This window comes from Atractosteus spatula, chromosome 23 (assembly GCF_055471065.1).
Source record: "Atractosteus spatula isolate fAtrSpa1 chromosome 23, fAtrSpa1.hap1, whole genome shotgun sequence".
Lineage (NCBI taxonomy): Eukaryota > Metazoa > Chordata > Actinopteri > Semionotiformes > Lepisosteidae > Atractosteus > Atractosteus spatula.
Window position 1 is genome coordinate 15581496 of NC_142728.1, and position 17556 is coordinate 15599051.

Here is a 17556-nt window from a genome sequence, read left to right on the forward strand (position 1 = left end):
GTCCAGCCCGACCCAGTCTGGCCCACCTCAACCCCAATCAGTCCTGCCCCGTCTAGCTCGAGTTCGTGCCCAGTCCAGCCCGACCCAGTCTGGCCCACCTCAACCCCAATCAGTCCTGCCCCGTCTAGCTCGAGTTCGTGCCCAGTCCAGCCCACCTCAACCCCAATCAGTCCTGCCCCATCTAGCTCGAGTTCGTGCCCAGTCCAGCCCGACCCAGTCTGGCCCACCTCAACCCCAATCAGTCCTGCCCCGTCTAGCTCGAGTTCGTGCCCAGTCCAGCCCGACCCAGTCTGGCCCACCTCAACCCCAATCAGTCCTGCCCCGTCTAGCTCGAGTTCGTGCCCAGTCCAGCCCACCTCAACCCCAATCAGTCCTGCCCCATCTAGCTCGAGTTCGTGCCCAGTCCAGCCCGACCCAGTCTGGCCCACCTCAACCCCAATCAGTCCTGCCCCGTCTAGCTCGAGTTCGTGCCCAGTCCAGCCCACCTCAACCCCAATCAGTCCTGCCCCATCTAGCTCGAGTTCGTGCCCAGTCCAGCCCGACCCAGTCTGGCCCACCTCAACCCCAATCAGTCCTGCCCCGTCTAGCTCGAGTTCGTGCCCAGTCCAGCCCACCTCAACCCCAATCAGTCCTGCCCCATCTAGCTCGAGTTCGTGCCCAGTCCAGCCCGACCCAGTCTGGCCCACCTCAACCCCAATCAGTCCTGCCCCATCTAGTTCGAACCCGGTCCAGCCTGGCCCAGTCTGACCTGCTGCAGCCAGGCGATGCGGTTCTGCAGTTTCCCCTCCTCCAGGAAGGTGCGCAGCTCTGCGGAGATGTTGAGCCAGACGCGGGCGTAGTGAGTCACGTTCCCCACAAACGCAAATGTCTCGTTGGCCTGTGGGGATCAGCAGAGAGACAGGGTGAGACTTACTTAACTTCAGTCTGCTACACAATTCAAATCTGCTTTTCCTAGCTCCATATAGAAAAAAAAAGTTATGTACCAACAATACCTCTTAAAATTTAGGACATACTGTAGTAGACAAATTATTGAAAAGTCGAGTCCATGTACTGTACTGTACCCCATGTACTGTACCACTGTCCTGTTGCAGGTCTAACTGCGAGATATGCCGGAGGAAGCCAGCAAGGGATAAAACTGACCAATTTACTGGATTAACTGTTCATCAGCCTGAAGACAAGACATTCCTTGTTCTGCATTAACTAATACTTCCCCTTCTGCGCAATGTGTGCAACCCCAAGTAAACCGCCCAGCATCCATAAAGCGCTCGACCCACCTTCTGGATGACCTTGTCCACCTCTGACCCCACAGGGGAGTAAAGGATCTTGGGATTTGTAGTCATGAGGTGCACCAGCAACCCCAGGTTCCTCTGCTCCTTGCTCGTGAAGCCCAGTGAGCTCATATTGCCCTGCTTCAACGCCTCGGGTTCGATGATCCTGACCACAACAACACAGCACCCCGGGTCACACAATCTTACACACACAATTTTCACAGAGCACTGGGCGTACTTATGAAGTTCTCTGACTTATTCAAAGACACTGCAGCTGGCTACCCACACAAACGAGCAGCAGCAGGGCGCTGACATCACCAGTATCCAGCAGGGGGCGACACCGCCCTCCTGCGTGCAGCTCACCGCACCTGTTGTTCCCGCACAGGATGGGCTGCAGTCCGGCCCACAGCTGCACGAAGGCGGAGAACTGGGAGGGGGGGCTCTCCCCGCCCACGCCCGCGGCCCCCTCCTCGCTGGGAGCATCGGTGGCGTTGGGCCAGGCCGCGGTGCCGTTGCCGCCCCAGGCCGTGCCGTTGGCCGCCGGGGGGGGCTGGTGCCCGGCGCAGGCGCCCTTCGGGAGCAGCTTGGCGAGGGCCGACAGCAGGTCGACGTCCCTCAGGAGCCGCTCGACGTCCGCCAGGTCCTGCAGGAGGGCGCCCAGGTGCGACTGCGCGCCTGAGCTGTTCCCCTGCCCCAGCTTCAGCTGCGAGGGAGAGAGGACAGATGAGAGGAACGGGGGAGAGCAGGAAAAGAAGAGGCAGGAAGAAAATAAGGAGGGGGAGGAGCGATGTCAGGGGCCCGTGTCGTGGACACAGACCCCGGCGCGCGCAGACGCGCGGCGCGGCGCCCGCACCTTGTCGATGACGGTCTGCGTGTCGATCTGCTCTCTGAGCTCCTGGCCCATCTCCTGGAAGCGCTGCTCGCGCTGCCCCGCCCCCCCGCCGCACACCGCGCTCCGATAGGCCTGCACCCGCGCCTGCTGCCTCTCGGGGACCAGCAGGATGCGGCGCAGCTCGCTGTCCCCGCCCTCCCCGCAGGTCAGCAGCTCCAGCATCGCCCCCGTCAGCAGGACGTTCTGGGAACGAGAACGGCCGCAGCGCTGGCGTTACGCGGGGGCCGCACGGCACCGCGGCAACGGGACGGGCGGGGTGTTGGGGTGGGGGGGGCAGCTGACCTCAATCTCTCTGAAGCCCTGGGGGTCGTAGCCCTGACCTCTTGCCCCCGCCCCCGCCAGGCCCAGGGCCTGGGACAGCAGCCGGAGCAGAGCCTGCCGGCCAGCCGCCCGCGCCGGGTCTCGCAGCGCCTTGTGGATCAGGCCGCTCTCCGCGCCGCCGCGCCAGCCGCCCAGGAGGTGCTCCTGACAGGGGGGGGGAGACACTTAGACCTCACAATCCCGGTGCGCAAAGACGTCAACAAGCCAGAGCTCAGCTCAGGGGAGGACCGAGGGCGACCCGGTCCTTCCAGGAGTAACAGAGCCGAGCAGAGCTGAGGGCAGCAAGGCAATTCGAGGGGCAACAGGGCAGGCTGGATTACACACAGGCCAGTTCTAAGGGCAGGTAGGCAGCTATAAAGCTGTTCTTAAGGTGGTAATAATAATTGCTTACACTTATATAGCGCCTTTCTGGACACTTCACTCAAAGTGCCGTACAGGTAAATGGGAATCCCACTACCACCACCAGTGTGCAGCCCTACTTGGAAGACGCGCCAGTCCGCTGCCCACACACCAGCTCTCAGTGGGGAGGAGCAGAGTGATGGAGCCAGTTCAGAGATGGGGATTATTAGGAGGCCATGACTGGTAAAGACCGGGGGGAAATTTGGCCAGGACACCGGGGTTACACCCCTACTCTTTTCGAGAAACGCCCTGGGATTTTTAACGACCACAGAGAGTCAGGACCTCGGTTTAACGTCCCATCCGAACGACGGCGCCTTTATACAGTATAATTTCACAGGCAAAGGTACAGTTCTGAGGGAAAAGGGCAACTCAATGAGCAAAGGCTGGGTTTAGAGGGGCAATAGGGCAGTTCTGCGGGCAACAGTGCAGCATTCAAACCTCCAGGTGCAGGACCTTCTCTCCAGGACTGTACCCTTCCCACGAAGCCCTGTCCGTCCGGGCCGCCCGGCCTCCTGGGTAGGAGCCGAAGATCAGGCTGTACACCTGCAGGGAGGGAGAGAGGCAGACCAGTCAGATGGATGGATGGACCGCAGGGGCAAAGGCGAAGGTCAGACTGCACTCCTGCACCGAGGAGAGATTAGAGAAACGCTCCCCAAAACGACACATTAATCCCAGACGTTCCCAGAGCTGCCAGGTTCTGAACGGTTTCCAATCCCACTGGGGGAGGAAACTCCACAGAGCTGCAGCCCGGCGTGTGACCTCCTGTCACAGCCCGAGAGTCACAGAGGGAGCCTCCCAAATAATAAAGCCCTCATCCTGGATGTCTGAAAACGCTTAACGATGTGGCAACACCGTAATTCACCGGTCACGTCAAGCAAGATCTGAAGAGAGAGGGCTAGGCTGGGGTTAGAGAGGTGGAGGGGAGGGGGGAGAGACCAACCTCCTTGAGGTTGATGGGCGAGGAGAGCAGGAGGGCCGCCGTGTCGTTGGACAGGGAGAGATTCCGCACCAGGAACTGCTGGAACACGGCCTGGTCCCGGAGCACGCTGCCCAGCGTGAACCCTGGCACAGGGAGGGAGGAGAGGAGGGAGTCAGGGGAAACGCGGACGCCAGCCAGCCTCAGGACAGCACCGCCAAAGCGCCCCAACCCAGAGTCAACCACATTGCAACGCGAGACGCACAACTCTGCCTCCCGCGCACACACACACACACCCACACACAACACAAACTGGAGTGCTACCAGGACCTAAAAAGACAACACACAGTGTCTGACTAGGCCGAGAGACGACAAGAATCAGAAAGAGAGGAGAGAGTCGGCGCGGAAACAGAAAACGCATTCTTGAAATGACCGCATTGATACCGCAAAGTGGCGTAAAACGTTTTGCAGTTTCCCAAAAGGAGAACTCGGCCTTCACTGGATCACCCCCCCGCCACGGATTCTCGGTGTCAGCGCTTCGGACAGCTGGCGCACTCCGTCGCAGGGGCAGGTGCGCAGCGGTGGCACGGCTCTGACGGGCCTGTTCTGCTGAGGCCGGTCTTTTCCAGGCCACCTGGAGCGCCGCCCTGGCTGAGGCAGCAGATCTCCTGCCCCGTGCCCTGCTGGCGCACGCAATACTGGCACGCGCGCGAGCGAGCAACCGAATTTGGAGCCGGCCGCAACACCCAGAAAAGCACACTCCCCGCCCGGGGGGATACATCCCTGCGCTGCCCAGTGACAGCGCCCCCTACAGGCGGAACGAAGAGTGGGGGGGGGGGGGGAGAGGCATCAGGCAGGAAATCACAGCGAAAGCCACATCTATATGAGGAGGTCGACTCACTTCAGTGTGTGAGTGCTCGAGGAAAGCTGGGTCTGTGTGGTTGTGTCGCCTGGGTGTTGTGTTGCTGTGGTCAAGATTGTCGAACCCGAGGCGCCGAGCTGAAGGAGGGGAGAGGCGTGGCACAGCACGAGGCATAAAGTAGGAGATCACAGCAAGGACCAAGTGCACACACAGAGCAGCGGGAGAACAGAGGCGCCCCTGATTCATTGCAGTGCAGCAGCAGGAGAGCTGCACCCCTGATTCAGCGCAGCAGCAGGAGAGCTGCACCCCTGATTCAGCACAGCAGCAGGAGAGCTGCACCCCTGATTCAGCACAGCAGCAGAAGAGCTGCGCCCCTGATTCAGCACAGCAGCAGAAGAGCTGCGCCCCTGATTCAGTGCGGTGGGTGCAGATCTCTGGCACTGTGAAGACAGGAAGGGCGCTCCTATTCCCACGATTTGCGCAGGCACCTGTTTCCTGCACAGGCTGCTTCCGGAAACCACAAGCGCAGACAGAACCACAAACAAAACAGCTCCCACTAGACGAGACCAGAACCCACCAGAGGGCGCTATATGGGCTTTTGTGTAAAGGTAGCTGATCAGCCTCCACTGGTGTTTGCAGATGTTTCCCATTAAGTCTGCACCTCATCCCACTCTGGCTATTTTGAGCCTGGTGCTTAAGCTGGAATATATTTGCATCCCCTGCAGCCCGATATGGCATTAAAATGAGATTAAACACAAGCTACATTCTCTCCTTCTGCTTCTGCAGCACAGGTGGTTCCTCAGCCGTGTGGATGATAAAAGGCGAAACGGATCAGACAGCCGGATCGGAGTCCGGCCAGGCGCCCCGCACTCACCCCGGCTGGTGTTGAAGCCGCTCTCCATGCCGCTGGGCGCAGAGCTCAGGCTCTCCAGGTGGTGGCGCAGGGACTCCAGCTCCTCCTCCAGTCCGGGCCGGTCCGGGTCGAAAAGGTGGTTCTGCTCCACCACCTCGCTGATCCGCTCCAGGAGCTGGGTGACCCTGCAGGACCGAGAGGGGGGGGGGGGGGGGGGCAAAGGGTGAGGCGCAGGGGGGCGAGACGGGTTTCGGATGCGCCGCAGCTCCGGACTGCAGCCATTCCCGTTCAAACTCCGCGTGCCGGAATTCAGCTCCGGGTTTGTCTTCTGGGATCTTCCGATTTACGCGGTTCTGAGACGGGCCCGGCCCGGCCCGCCGGGAGCAGCTCGGAGAGACACGGGGGCACACTCACGTGGAGTTCTTGTACTGCAGGAAGCCGAACTCGTCCCGCTGGCCGTCCGGACACAGGGACTGCATGATGGGAATGATCCCGGCCGAGGTCAGAGGGGCAGCGGAGTAGAACGCTGGAAGGAGAGAGGGAGAGAGAGAGGGAAGGAGAGAGAGAGAAGGAGGAGGAGTGAGAGGAGAAGGAGGTAGAGACAGGAAGGAGGAGGGAAAGACAGGAGAGAAAGAGGGAGAGGGACAGAAAGAGTATCCAGGGGCCAAGAAGGGGAGAGAAACAGACCCGGACCCAAAGAGGGAGAGATTGAGGGAACGAGAGAAAGAGAAGAGGGAGGAGAGAGAGCCATCACAGATCAGAGGTCGTTAAATCGGAGCAAAGGTGGGAGGACCCAGGAGGACACGGGTATCATCTCGGATCCAGATTTTCCCTACTTTCTATCTTGACATCTCGGGAGCAGTTCTGGGAAGAGCAGACCGAGGTCAGATACCGCATCTTGGACTGTGGCTCCAACTGTAAGACGTTTAACTCTAGTTTCTTAATGGAAGATGATAGACTCATGCGGACAATCGTGCTGAAATCAAGACTGTCAACAGGTGCATCCTCCATGTGCAACCACAGGTCTGGAAGATTCTCTCCTGGTTATTTCAGCGAAACTGCACCAATGTCTTCATAATTTGGAACAGCTATAATCTTTTTCCATGTTAATGCAGAGGGAACATGATAAGACCCCAGATGCACAGCAGCACAACCCATTTCAGGTTTTACTGGTTGCAAATTCACGTACTGATTTGTGCCGACAACCGAGAAGAGCAGCCTTACTGAGTACTTGAGCTTTCTGTGTTTGTCTCGCAACGTTTAGATTCTAAACCTAAACAAGGTAGTGCACTCTAAATTTCCCACACCGGGTGCAGGATTCCGCACAAGAGCCCCGGTAGTTCAGAAAACCCGGACTGGATGAAACAGCCGTGCAGCGGGAGTCATATCCGTTCTTGGAACATGCGTCTCTGACATCTGTGTCCCCCCGGGTCCAACACCAAAGATAACCAGCTGCAAAGTTATTCAAAGTGTTAGAATGAGTATCAGTAGATCAGCCACCGAAAGGCCCAGAACCCAGCAGATCAGCGAACCAGACCCAGTCAGTGGGATGCCGTTAGGAGCAGAGGAGAGAGGGACAGACGGGGCAGGGCTTGCAGACGGGAGTCAGGTGGGGCTGCTGTTGCTGCTGCAGTTCATAGACTCTACCACCAAGGGGCGCTACAACAGGTGTGATCAAATGGGCAGCCAGGTGACTTTTTTCATGGCTGGGTTCCCCTTGCCGCCCCCCAGCCAGTGCAGGGAGAAGGGCTGCCAAAGGCTCCCCGCCACAGCGCCCCCTGCAGCCTGGGATGTTCTCTCGCCCCAGTGAGCACGCGAGTGATGCTTCTGCCTGTCTTCAAATGGACTCTTTTCTACAGCGTGAGCATCACCTTCCCAGCCCTTAGAGTGCCTGCATGTTTAATACCCTCAGCCCTGCTGTCTGCGGCGGCCCGCAGCGTTAGCCAAATTAGACGAACGAGATGAGCCAGCAGATTTCAAAGCTCGTTAAAACTTCACCGGCCTGCTGACGGACAGGAGGAAGGGAGAGAGAGAGAGAGATGGGCACACGGAGCGAGGGAGAGGAGACGGGGGGGCGGGTAACCCAGCCAGGCACTTGCACCCCAACTTCCACTGCCATTCTGATGCACTCGGAAAAGGTCCACCCACGTTAGAAAAGAAAGAGAAAAGAAATCGCGCGCAGAACGAAGCTAATGAAAAGATATCAGCGGAGACTTACAGACTGGATGGCATGCAGGAGGGACAAGCACCGAGCAGAGAGACAGAAACCAGAGGACCGGAAAAAACAGAACATTTTGTTTTTTAGCGTCGACATTTAAAAAAAAATTAAAGGGAAAGGGAGCACAAAAAAATGAGAAGGAAAAGGAGAAAAAAAAGACAAATAAGCAAACAGATAAATCAATAGTAATGACAGAAAAAACAACATTGAAAGGCTTCACTTGTCTGGGCGGAACATACACACACATCCCACGTGAAAATCGTTCTCCGTCTGTGGCCGCCGACGTCCAGATGGTCAGAAAAGGACATTTTTCAACTGCCCACAGAGCACCTGGCCGACGTGCGCTGCCTCACAGCGGGACCTGCCTGCTCGGGGGGCAGAGGTGTGTGGGGGTTGGGGTGTTTGGGTGCAGCTCGTCTTTTCACAAAGAACAGGGACAGGGGACTCCGCTTTTCAAGAAGTACCTCTCGATATAGACCCTCCCCCAGTTTAAACACAGAACAAAACGCTGCTTAATTTGAAAGCAGTAAAATCAGAGCTGAGTTCAGGCCCACAGCACCTGCACTAGACTTGGGGGGTGGGGGGGGGGGGGGTGTAGCAGGAGCCTATCCCAGCAAGCAATGGGCACAAGGCAGGGTACGCCCTGGACGGGACGCCAGTTCCTCAGAGGGCCACACACTCACACCAACCAGCCTGGCCACTGTTCCCAGAAGCCCGTTCATCTACAAGTGTGCCTTCGGAAACCCACACAAGGCAGAACACACAAGCGCCAAGGACCGGAATTGAACCCAGGGCCTGGAGCTGCTAGGCAGCAACGCTAACCACTGCGCCAATCTTGAGGGGGGACATTCTCCTTTTTAATTCTGGGGAGCCCCTGGACCCTCCCCAGGTAGAAAAGGAAGTGTGATAAGGCAGGGTGCATGGAGTCACATCGAGAGGGTATTACTAGCCCAGTACGCCAAAGTCACAGTCTCTCCTCTCCTCCTCTCCGATTATCCGGAGCTCCGCGCCCCTCTCCGCCTCTCCTGCCCCTACACGAGCCCCTCCTCGGCCTCCTTCCCTTACCTTCCTTCACGGGGATGGTGGGCTTCTTCTGCCGGAGCCCCAGGAGGATGAAGAAGAGCACCAGGGGGATGAAGATCTCGAAGGCCAGGACCCACTGCAGGCAGACAGACGGACAGGGTCACAGCAGGCCGCGACACACGGACCCAGCGAGTCCCACCTCAGCCTGTCCTCACGTCACACGAGCACCAGCTGGATCTCTGTCGCACCTCCTTGGTGTCCATATCGTTTAGCACCTTCAGCGCGATGCAAACTGCGCCCCGGGAGGTAAGGCTTTGGAAGTCAACGCTGATGGGCGGCAAGCGTTTGGGATTCAAACTGTCCACCCCCTCACTCGTACCGGGTTTAAGTGTATAAAAATAATGAAAAAAAACATTTTCACTCAGGCAAGTCCAGGGTTAACGCAGAACAAAATCCAAGCATTCCTTTAAATGAAGTCGATTTTAAGACTTTTAAAGCGAGCCTGAGCAGTGCTGCCTGAATAGGGGTTTGACACTGGTTGCAGGATTCTGTTCTCCTTTCTGCAAGACGGACCACACACACACACACACACACACACACACACACACACACACCCAGGTCACTGACCGGTCATGCTTGACGATGGGCAGCCGCCACAGGCCGGGCCCCCCTGGAAGAGGTCGCCAAGGGCTCTGGGATCTCTCTGCGCCCCCGAGCCGGTCCCCGGCCCCCCCCAGGGGAAGACAGAGGGGCAGCACACCTTTCCCCTTTCTCTGGGCGGAGCTCAGGACAGACAAGCAGCCCTTTAACCGGCCCTGACACAAAGCACAAAGGGGCCCGGAGCCCAGGACAAAGGCACAGTTATGAGCAGCCAGGGCTGTAAACACTGGGGTTATGTCTAAAACACGCAGAACGCAAAAAAAAATCGAAAATCGGGCAGAACGACAAGAGCCCCTTTCTCTCCACGGTCCCAAACACCAGAGTCCTTGGAGGGGGAGCTGGAGGCACACATGATCAGATCAGTCAAACCCCACCGCCCGCTTTCCTTTGGTACTGAAGAACACAAGGAAGGTTACAAAAGAGCGGAGATCCATCTGTCACCTTAATCCCACAGTCTCTCCCAGCCGTTTCTTAAAGGATCCTGGAGAATCGACACACGGCTGGGTGAAGCCTACCAGGCACGCGGCACGTTCCTTCGGGCAAACATGGCCAATGTCTTCTCAGATTCTGACTTTGTGGGCTCGCTGTAAGCTGTACAATGGCTCCCTGTACATCTCCCTGTAGGCTGTGCTCAAGAGTAAGGGGATTCTTTGAAATGAAGACTAAGGAGATACTTTGAGCTGTGAATCCCATTAGCTCAATACTAAAGAGATGAAGTTCCTACAAGGGGATCCTTTTTCTAAAGAGATTAATTTCCTCTAAATTCCCTTCCTTCTCTTGTCCCTCTGTCCCTCCTCTCTCTCTCTCTCCACACTGAGATACCTGAAACCTGGCTATTGATATAACAAAAGCAGAACTGGGCCTTTACTGCAGCAGGAAGCAAATACAATTATCTCCAACGACTGCCTCACTTACATCAGCGAGTCTCCCCTCTCCCCCCCGGCACTGCCAGGCAGACGGAAGAGGACTAACCAGATTTGAGCGTTTGAGGTCATCTCTCTCTCAAACTGGATCGGTTCGCAAAAGATGGCCTTGTTATCACAAAAGCACATCCGCATGGACAGATGGCACAGCGTGTGGGTGCGGTGTAGCGTGTGTGTGTGCGGTGTGTGTGTGTGCATGCGCAGGTGAAATGTGTGCATCCTGTTAACTCACCTCGCCTGACGTGCTCTGTGCTCTGCAGGCTCGGGCACACCCTGCTCTCAAGGCCGCAGCAGGAAAGGGCACCCTGAGGCACTGCGCCAGCGACCTCTGCCCCCCTGTGCCAGCTGAGGGAGGCTCTGGCACAGCAGCTCCATCAGCCCCCTGTGCCCCAGCACTCGGTGTGGAGACCTGCTGGACGCTGTCAGAGCGCTGGGGCTGCACCCTGACCTGGGACACTGGGGCACTGAGTCCACTTGCAGACCGGCAAAGCTGCACCAGTCCTGTATCCAGAACCTGAGTCCAGACTGACGTCCACTCAGGGCTGGACAGTCCGGCTCCCCCACAGGTCCCCCTCTGTCCACCTGCGTCCGCAGTTTCTCTCCCCTACCCCGGATCTGCGGTGCAGGGGGGCCGCTGTGTGTCCCCCAGCTGGGGGCAGCACGTCAGCTGATAAACTTTACTATACAAATGCAATGAACCATTATTACCAAAACTGGAAGTTATGAGGAAGTGTATTTAGGACCGAACCCAGGAGGCAGCCTGTCACCTTGATCGAGAAGTGAAGTTTGAAGAGCAGAGGTCACCTGGCCAGACAGGCCCTGCTGCCATGGAGTCACAGACATGGGGGAGGACCGAACGGATTAACGCCATCATCTTTTTAATGCAAAAACACACAGCAAAGAAACCAGTTTTCCCTGTGAGCCGCCCTTCCACAGATTCTCTCTCTGGCCTGGACCAAGCGCGATCCTGTCTCAACTTTCCTCCTCCTCCTCCCAGCCTCCCTCTCCCATCCCTCCCCAGCTGTGTCCCCGTCTTTCTCCGTTTCCCATTCTTTTCGTTAAAAAAAAGAAAGTCACAGGATTGTTTGTGAACTCAGCAAATCGCGGCAAAAGAAACAGCTGAGCTCTCCACTTCTGCGCCCGAGGCTCGGGAATTTTTTCCCGAGCTGTTGTGCGGACGGGAGGAGGGCGGGGTTACTCTCGTGAGGGGGCGAGCCGAGCGGAGCAGCAGGGCGAAGGAAGCGGAATGAGAACCCCAGAGCCACTCCAGCCTGCGGCACAATCGGCTGCTCCGATACCTGATCCTCACATCCTCACGCCGCCTAAATAATTAAGGAGCCGGTTGCGAGAAAGTGCCACGTCGAACAGGCTGAGAGGATGGAGCGTGTGCGTTTGTGTGCGTGCGTGCGTGTGCCCAGGTGTGCGCGGAGAACCACAGCCCAGGCCGCAGTGCAGAGAGCCACTGTACTTGTACCTGATCGGACACAGAGGAGCCAGGGGTACAATCAGACCCCCACTGACCTGCTGGCTAAGCCACTCTGGGGATATCATAGCACAGCAGGATCCAGTGCAACGCACAATCACGGAGGTGCACCAGAAACCGTAGTGCACAACCCTACTTATACATGTTAATTCCATCCCAAACCTGCATGCTTTTCCATTCAGACCTACTGATGGCAGCTTAAGAGGTGTGAAAAATCCAACACCGTGGATCATGCTGGCTGATATCCCACAGTTCTGCAGCCGGTAAAGCCTGGAGTGGATCAGACTGCTGTGCAGTGGGAATCAGACTGGTGTCTTACCAGCCTTGGCGGACCACAGCCCAGCAGGTTTCCTGTGTCCCTTAATATCATCAACCAGGTGGTTGAAGTCAACAACATCTTTCATCCTCACATCATTGTGCTGCTCGCCAGCAAACAAGCTCCACTCATTGCTCACTTTTCCTAATATCGACTAACAACTTTTGAAAAAGGTACAGCATATACAGAGCCAATCCGGTTCAGCCCATCTCCAAAAGTTTTAAGTTGGAGATGTCTTAAAGGGACCTGGAAAACGAGACTGTGGCCCTTAAGAGCAACTGCTGGAGATCCCTAGGGCTGGATGTATTTTATTTCCTGAACTCAGAATGATTGAAATTAGCAGTTGTTTCCCAAATGTACTGCACAGGAAGGGTAGATAGTCTCCGCCTCCACCTCCGGTCCAGAATTGAACCCAGGGCCCCAGAGCTGTAAGGCAGCAATGCTGAGCACTGCAGCACCATGACACCCACTTCTTCATAAACTGACTAAGTGATTTGTTTTACGCGCACGAGACACGGTCCATAATGGAATCTTAAACGAAGAGAATAATGGAATCTCGGATCTGAAATGAAGAGAACCGGCACCGGGTCCCACACTGCCCTCCCAGCTGCAGCCCGCTCACAGCCAGGCCAGCACTGCGGGCAGGCGTGAGTCACCAGTCCCAGAAACCCCTGACGTCACCCCCGCGCTCTCACTCACGGCTCAGAGGGAGGCTCGTTTTTCACCGGAGGCCACGGGCTGCAACATCACCTCCCACAGCACGTCAGGTAACACAGCTATCCTGTCGTTGTGAGCTACTAGAACTCCGGCTTGGGCAACGCCAGCCCCACTCCCAGAGGATCTGCATCCTTGTCTAATCCCCAGTAAAAGACGGATTCCGGGAGCTGGCACTTTCTCTCCTCTAAGGGGCCTTCAGGCTAGACCCTAAAGGCACAGGATAAGACTGTATTGCATTGTATTGTGAAACCCTGCAACCTGCCAGCTGTACAATCTACTGTACCATTTAATCAAGCAGCCTATTAATGATTAATTAAGGAGAGTCCCAGAGGCTTGCAACACTCCAACATCTCTACTGGCATTAGCGATATCAACAGCAGAACCTGTGGAGCACTCTCTGCCCATCTCTCCTCCACACACGCGTGTGCTGCTACACTGTTCATCTGACTGCTCCGCATGCACACGCGTGTGCTGCTACACTGCCCATCTGATTCCTCTGCACGCACACGCATGAGCTGCTACAATGTCCATCTGATTCCCCTGCATGCGCACACACATGTGCCGATACACTATCTGACTCCTCCGCATGTACACGCGTGTGCCGATACGACTGCCCATCTGACTCCTCCACACACAGATGTGTACTGGCATCCGATTATAGGAACAGCTCTGCTTTGCACTTAATTAGCACGTGCAGGCTAAACTGAAACCAACACGTGTGATTTTTTAAAAACATAAAAATGAAAATGTTGGATGCATTCATAATTCATATTTATTAAAGTGGTAAATATTTCATTAGATGGTTCAAAAATGAGGACAGAATTAGCTTGTGCTGAAGGAAGACAGACTTCATTAATCTGCTCCTAAAGAGACATTTTCATCAGAGGGCAAGACAGACAGTGGTTAGAGCTGAGGCACTGGGAGAGAGAGGGAGGCTGTGTGGGACAGTGGTCAGAGCTGAGACACTGGGACAGGGTGAGGGAGGCAGTGTGGGACAGTGGTTAGAGCTGAGACACTGGGACAGGGTGAGGGAGGCAGTGTGGGACAGTGATTAGAGCTGAGGCACTGGGACAGGGTGAGGGAGGCAGTGTGGGACAGTGGTTAGAGCTGAGGCACTGGGAGAGAGGCAGTGCTGGCTGCCGTCAGACACACGCGCAGATTGGCAGGGAGAAATGGCTGTGGAGTCTGAGCCCTGAGCACCTCGCCTGTCCCTCTCTGTGCTCAGGCAGGCTGGACCGGCACCGCCAGCGCTGGCGCAGCTGCACTCTGGGAGGAAGGACTGTCTGATCCTACAGCACAGGGACCGGGCGAACAGGGCAGGGTGCAGAGCGTGACGTCACGGGCTGGCAGAGCCCGGGTACGGGGGGTGCAGCGGGCAGGCAGAGGGACTAGAGGGGATGTGGCACTGGTGTGAGCAGAACGGATGATACAGGGATACAGATAAGGGGTCGAGGATATAGGGCATAGGGCTGTAGGAGCCCAAGGTATAAAGGTTGGGGTACAGGAAGGGTCGCCCCTTTTCCAATGATTTGACCCAACATGTGTACAACACAGCCCCATCAGAACCGTGTTTCTTTGTCAAACCTGCACCGTTCGTGCTGGATTGCCCATTTAAAACCCGGTGGCTGTCCAGCGCGTCCGCCCCTGTGCCCCGCTGACCAGTCCACCGGGGAGGAGCGCAGGCTCCCACAAACGCAACGCGTCCATAACGCCCCCCCACCTCCCCTCCCCTCCGCGCCGATGGGCCAGAGCCGAACCCGAGCGCCGGCCGGGATGGGGCCCGCACCACCGCTGGCGACCAGACGCCACTTCTTCGCCCCAGACAACACAACAGGAGCCTCTCGGGGGGCCACTGGCAAAGTCTCCCTCTCTGCTCTTCCTTCAAGCCCCCCCAGTCTCCACAGATACCCCCTCAGCGTCGTCGCGCGGCCTGCCTCACGCACAGCCTTCCGCTGCCCGCCGCTGGGGCGAAGAAGTAGGTCAGTCCGCAGGGTAGCACTGCCCCAGCCCCCCTCCCCAGCCCCGCCACGGCCGGCGCCTCGCAGCCCGGCTCTGCCTCACTGATCCCAGGAGCCTCCTCCAGCCGCTTCCTGAAAGCAGCCCTGTGTGCGCGCGCGCACGCGCGCGCGCGCTCCAGGCCCCCGCCACCCTTTGCGTAAAGACGTGCCTCCCCCGTAGCCAGTTTTGAACGCGCTGCCCTTGTAGCTGTCACCCGTGAGCCCATCGTCGCCTTCTACGCTCAAGACGAAAGAGATTCAGTTCCCTCCATCTGGCGGCGTAGGGTAGGGCTGACACACGACCGCTGGCGTTCGTTTAAAACCCGGGAAGATATCCGGCCACTCTCCTTCCGGCTGATCCCTGAGCAGCCATAACCCTTGTGCGACATGACGACCAGAACTGTACACAACATTCTTAAATGAGGACCGACCGGCGCATTGTACAATATTAACCTGTACCTCCAAACTGCACAATCCACTCTTCACACACACTGGCTGTGATAAAGGCAGCAGCTGGTAAGCCCTGGAGTGGCTCATACCGCTAAGCCTCAGGAGTCGGACACCTCTGCCGACAAAGAGGAGACAGAGGGTGAAAACGGAGCTCTCCAACGTCTCTCTACCGAGCAGCAGCCTGGTCCGGCTCCTACCCGTGCCTCCCATTTCTGGACAGACGCTAATGTCTCACCAGAGGCCTTCCAGAAGACGTCTGAGGCGCGTTGTGTGATACTCCGCTCGGCTAGGGCTGTAAGGACAGAGGCGCGCTACACAGCTCCCACTTCCAAGCCCAGTTAATCAGCAGCACGCTGTCCATATATCTCAGGCTGACTCCTATAGCTTACCCTCCCTTCTGGAGGCTGTCAGCACAGCTAAAACTGGACAATTTATGGCCGGCGCCGGGGAAGAGGCCGCAAGCTCCGTTTTTTTTGGTTTGGACATCCAAGGGACACCCTGTGCTCCTCAAACTTCACGGGGGATGGGGGCGGGCACAAAAAAAATATACCTTCCAGAACCTTCCCGGCGTCTGTAACACGCTTTAACGGGGCTCGCCTAGCAGCTAGTAAAAACTAGAAAATGAGACGACGACGGAGCAAAACCAGGAAAAACGCGTTTTCTCTAGGGAAAAAAAAAGTCGCTTCCCCGTTCAGCACAGACAGCGACGTGTGTAGCTCAGCTCGTCGTCAAATACGTCTAATATTGTGTTTTCACCACACACACACACAAAAAAAACACAACTGGATCCCATCTCCCTTTAATAGACGCGCTACAGCGGGCTGACACCGAGGTGTAAGATTAGCACTTCATAATTAAATACTGCGGCGCATTGCCGACTACAGGTGGTTCCTCCGTGTTTCTGTGGTAAACATGAGCGAAAACCGACGCACCGCCATCAGGACGGCTGGTCACCCCAATAAACCTCGCAGGGGGGGGGGCAGCGACGTTTACTGTAGCCGAACCTCTGAAACAGTTTCAGCCCATCTGCCTTTCTGCAGTACAACACCCACCCCTTCCTACACGAATTCACCGAAGCTAGCTGTGCCAATTAGCCGAACGTCATTCCAGTGTTTAATTAAGAGGCGAGACGCCCCCTTATACTGCACTTACTAGCCGCTGACAAATAACGTTCATGTCAAAACCGCGTCAATATAAACAAACATTTAATGGCGACCGGCACCGGGGACATGACAGCCTTTCCCCGTCCAGACACCGGGGGGAAAAGCCGGTTTCGCCACCCGCTGCTGGGGGACCGGTCGGCGGGACGGAGCCGGGGCGCTCGCCGGCTTCCTCGCTCCGCTTCCCGGATCGCCGCCCCCATCGCCGTCCGGCGCTTCCTCCACCTCGCCCGTCGAGGCCCCGGAGTCCCTGACAGGAGTTTGTTGTCGGGTTTTGTTGGCGGTGGTGTGAGGCGAAGTGAATATAAGAATAACACCGTGTGAAGCCAGTGGGGGGGGGAGATGAAAAAAGATACCGATATTAATTTAACTCCACTTACCGGCCCCCTCCGCTTCAGGGAGACGTTCTTCCAGAGCAGGAGGTGCAGCTGGTGCAGGAACCCCATGGCTTCCGCCGTCTTGCCCCCCCCCCGAGCTGGACGCCTCACACGGTGATTTCAGTCAGCCGGAGCGGCGTCTCCTCCCCGGCTTGCCTGCACGCATTCGCCATCAAGGCCAGCGGAAAAGACGTCGTGTGGGGTGGGACAGCGACAGCAGCAGCAACAACGACGAAGACGACGACGATGATGATGATGATGATGATGGCAAAGGACGCGAAGGCGGCTTGCAAACCCCAACCCAAGCAGGACCCTCGAAATCGCCGCTGCCTGTCGGCTGCGCTCAGGGTGCGAGCTGTGGCCGCGGCGAGCGGAGACGCGCTGTGATGCCGCAGGAGCTCATTACAATCCGCCCTGTGCTGCGAGAGGGGAGGCGCCGGGGGCTGAGCTATTGAGCTGGCGGAGACGGGGCAGCCTTTTACCGCTAAGACCCCCCCCCCTCCCGCGCCTTGTTGTTGTTGTTGTTGTTGTTACCGAGGGTTAAAAAAGAAAACAGCCCACGCAATATCACCGCTTCTGTGCGGGATGAGGAACCGCGGCGCGGTTAAGGCAGGGGCTAGGATGCGGGGCGATGATGGCTCCGACAGGCACCCGGACGCCAGGGGTCCCCTGCCCCTGTACTTCAGTGGAGGGTGAAGTGGGTCCCATCCTGTATGTAAAA

At 57.2% G+C, this 17556-nt stretch overlaps 1 protein-coding gene across 1 annotated transcript in view; it reads right to left on the minus strand.

Annotated features, from left to right (window-relative positions):
- abca2 (ATP binding cassette subfamily A member 2) overlaps positions 1-17234 on the minus strand; it is a 45234-nt gene extending 28000 nt beyond the window's left edge. Inside the window, exons 1-11 of the mRNA XM_088940470.1 lie at positions 16839-17234; positions 8795-8888; positions 5926-6037; positions 5533-5696; positions 3821-3942; positions 3319-3423; positions 2443-2625; positions 2122-2343; positions 1637-1971; positions 1275-1434; positions 749-877 (exon numbers count right to left, since the gene is read on the minus strand). Of these exons, the coding sequence (XP_088796596.1) occupies positions 749-877; positions 1275-1434; positions 1637-1971; positions 2122-2343; positions 2443-2625; positions 3319-3423; positions 3821-3942; positions 5533-5696; positions 5926-6037; positions 8795-8888; positions 16839-16904 (1692 nt within the window). The 5' untranslated portion in view covers positions 16905-17234. The remainder of the gene's footprint in view (positions 1-748; positions 878-1274; positions 1435-1636; positions 1972-2121; positions 2344-2442; positions 2626-3318; positions 3424-3820; positions 3943-5532; positions 5697-5925; positions 6038-8794; positions 8889-16838) is intronic.
- Positions 17235-17556: the final 322 nt, after the last annotated feature.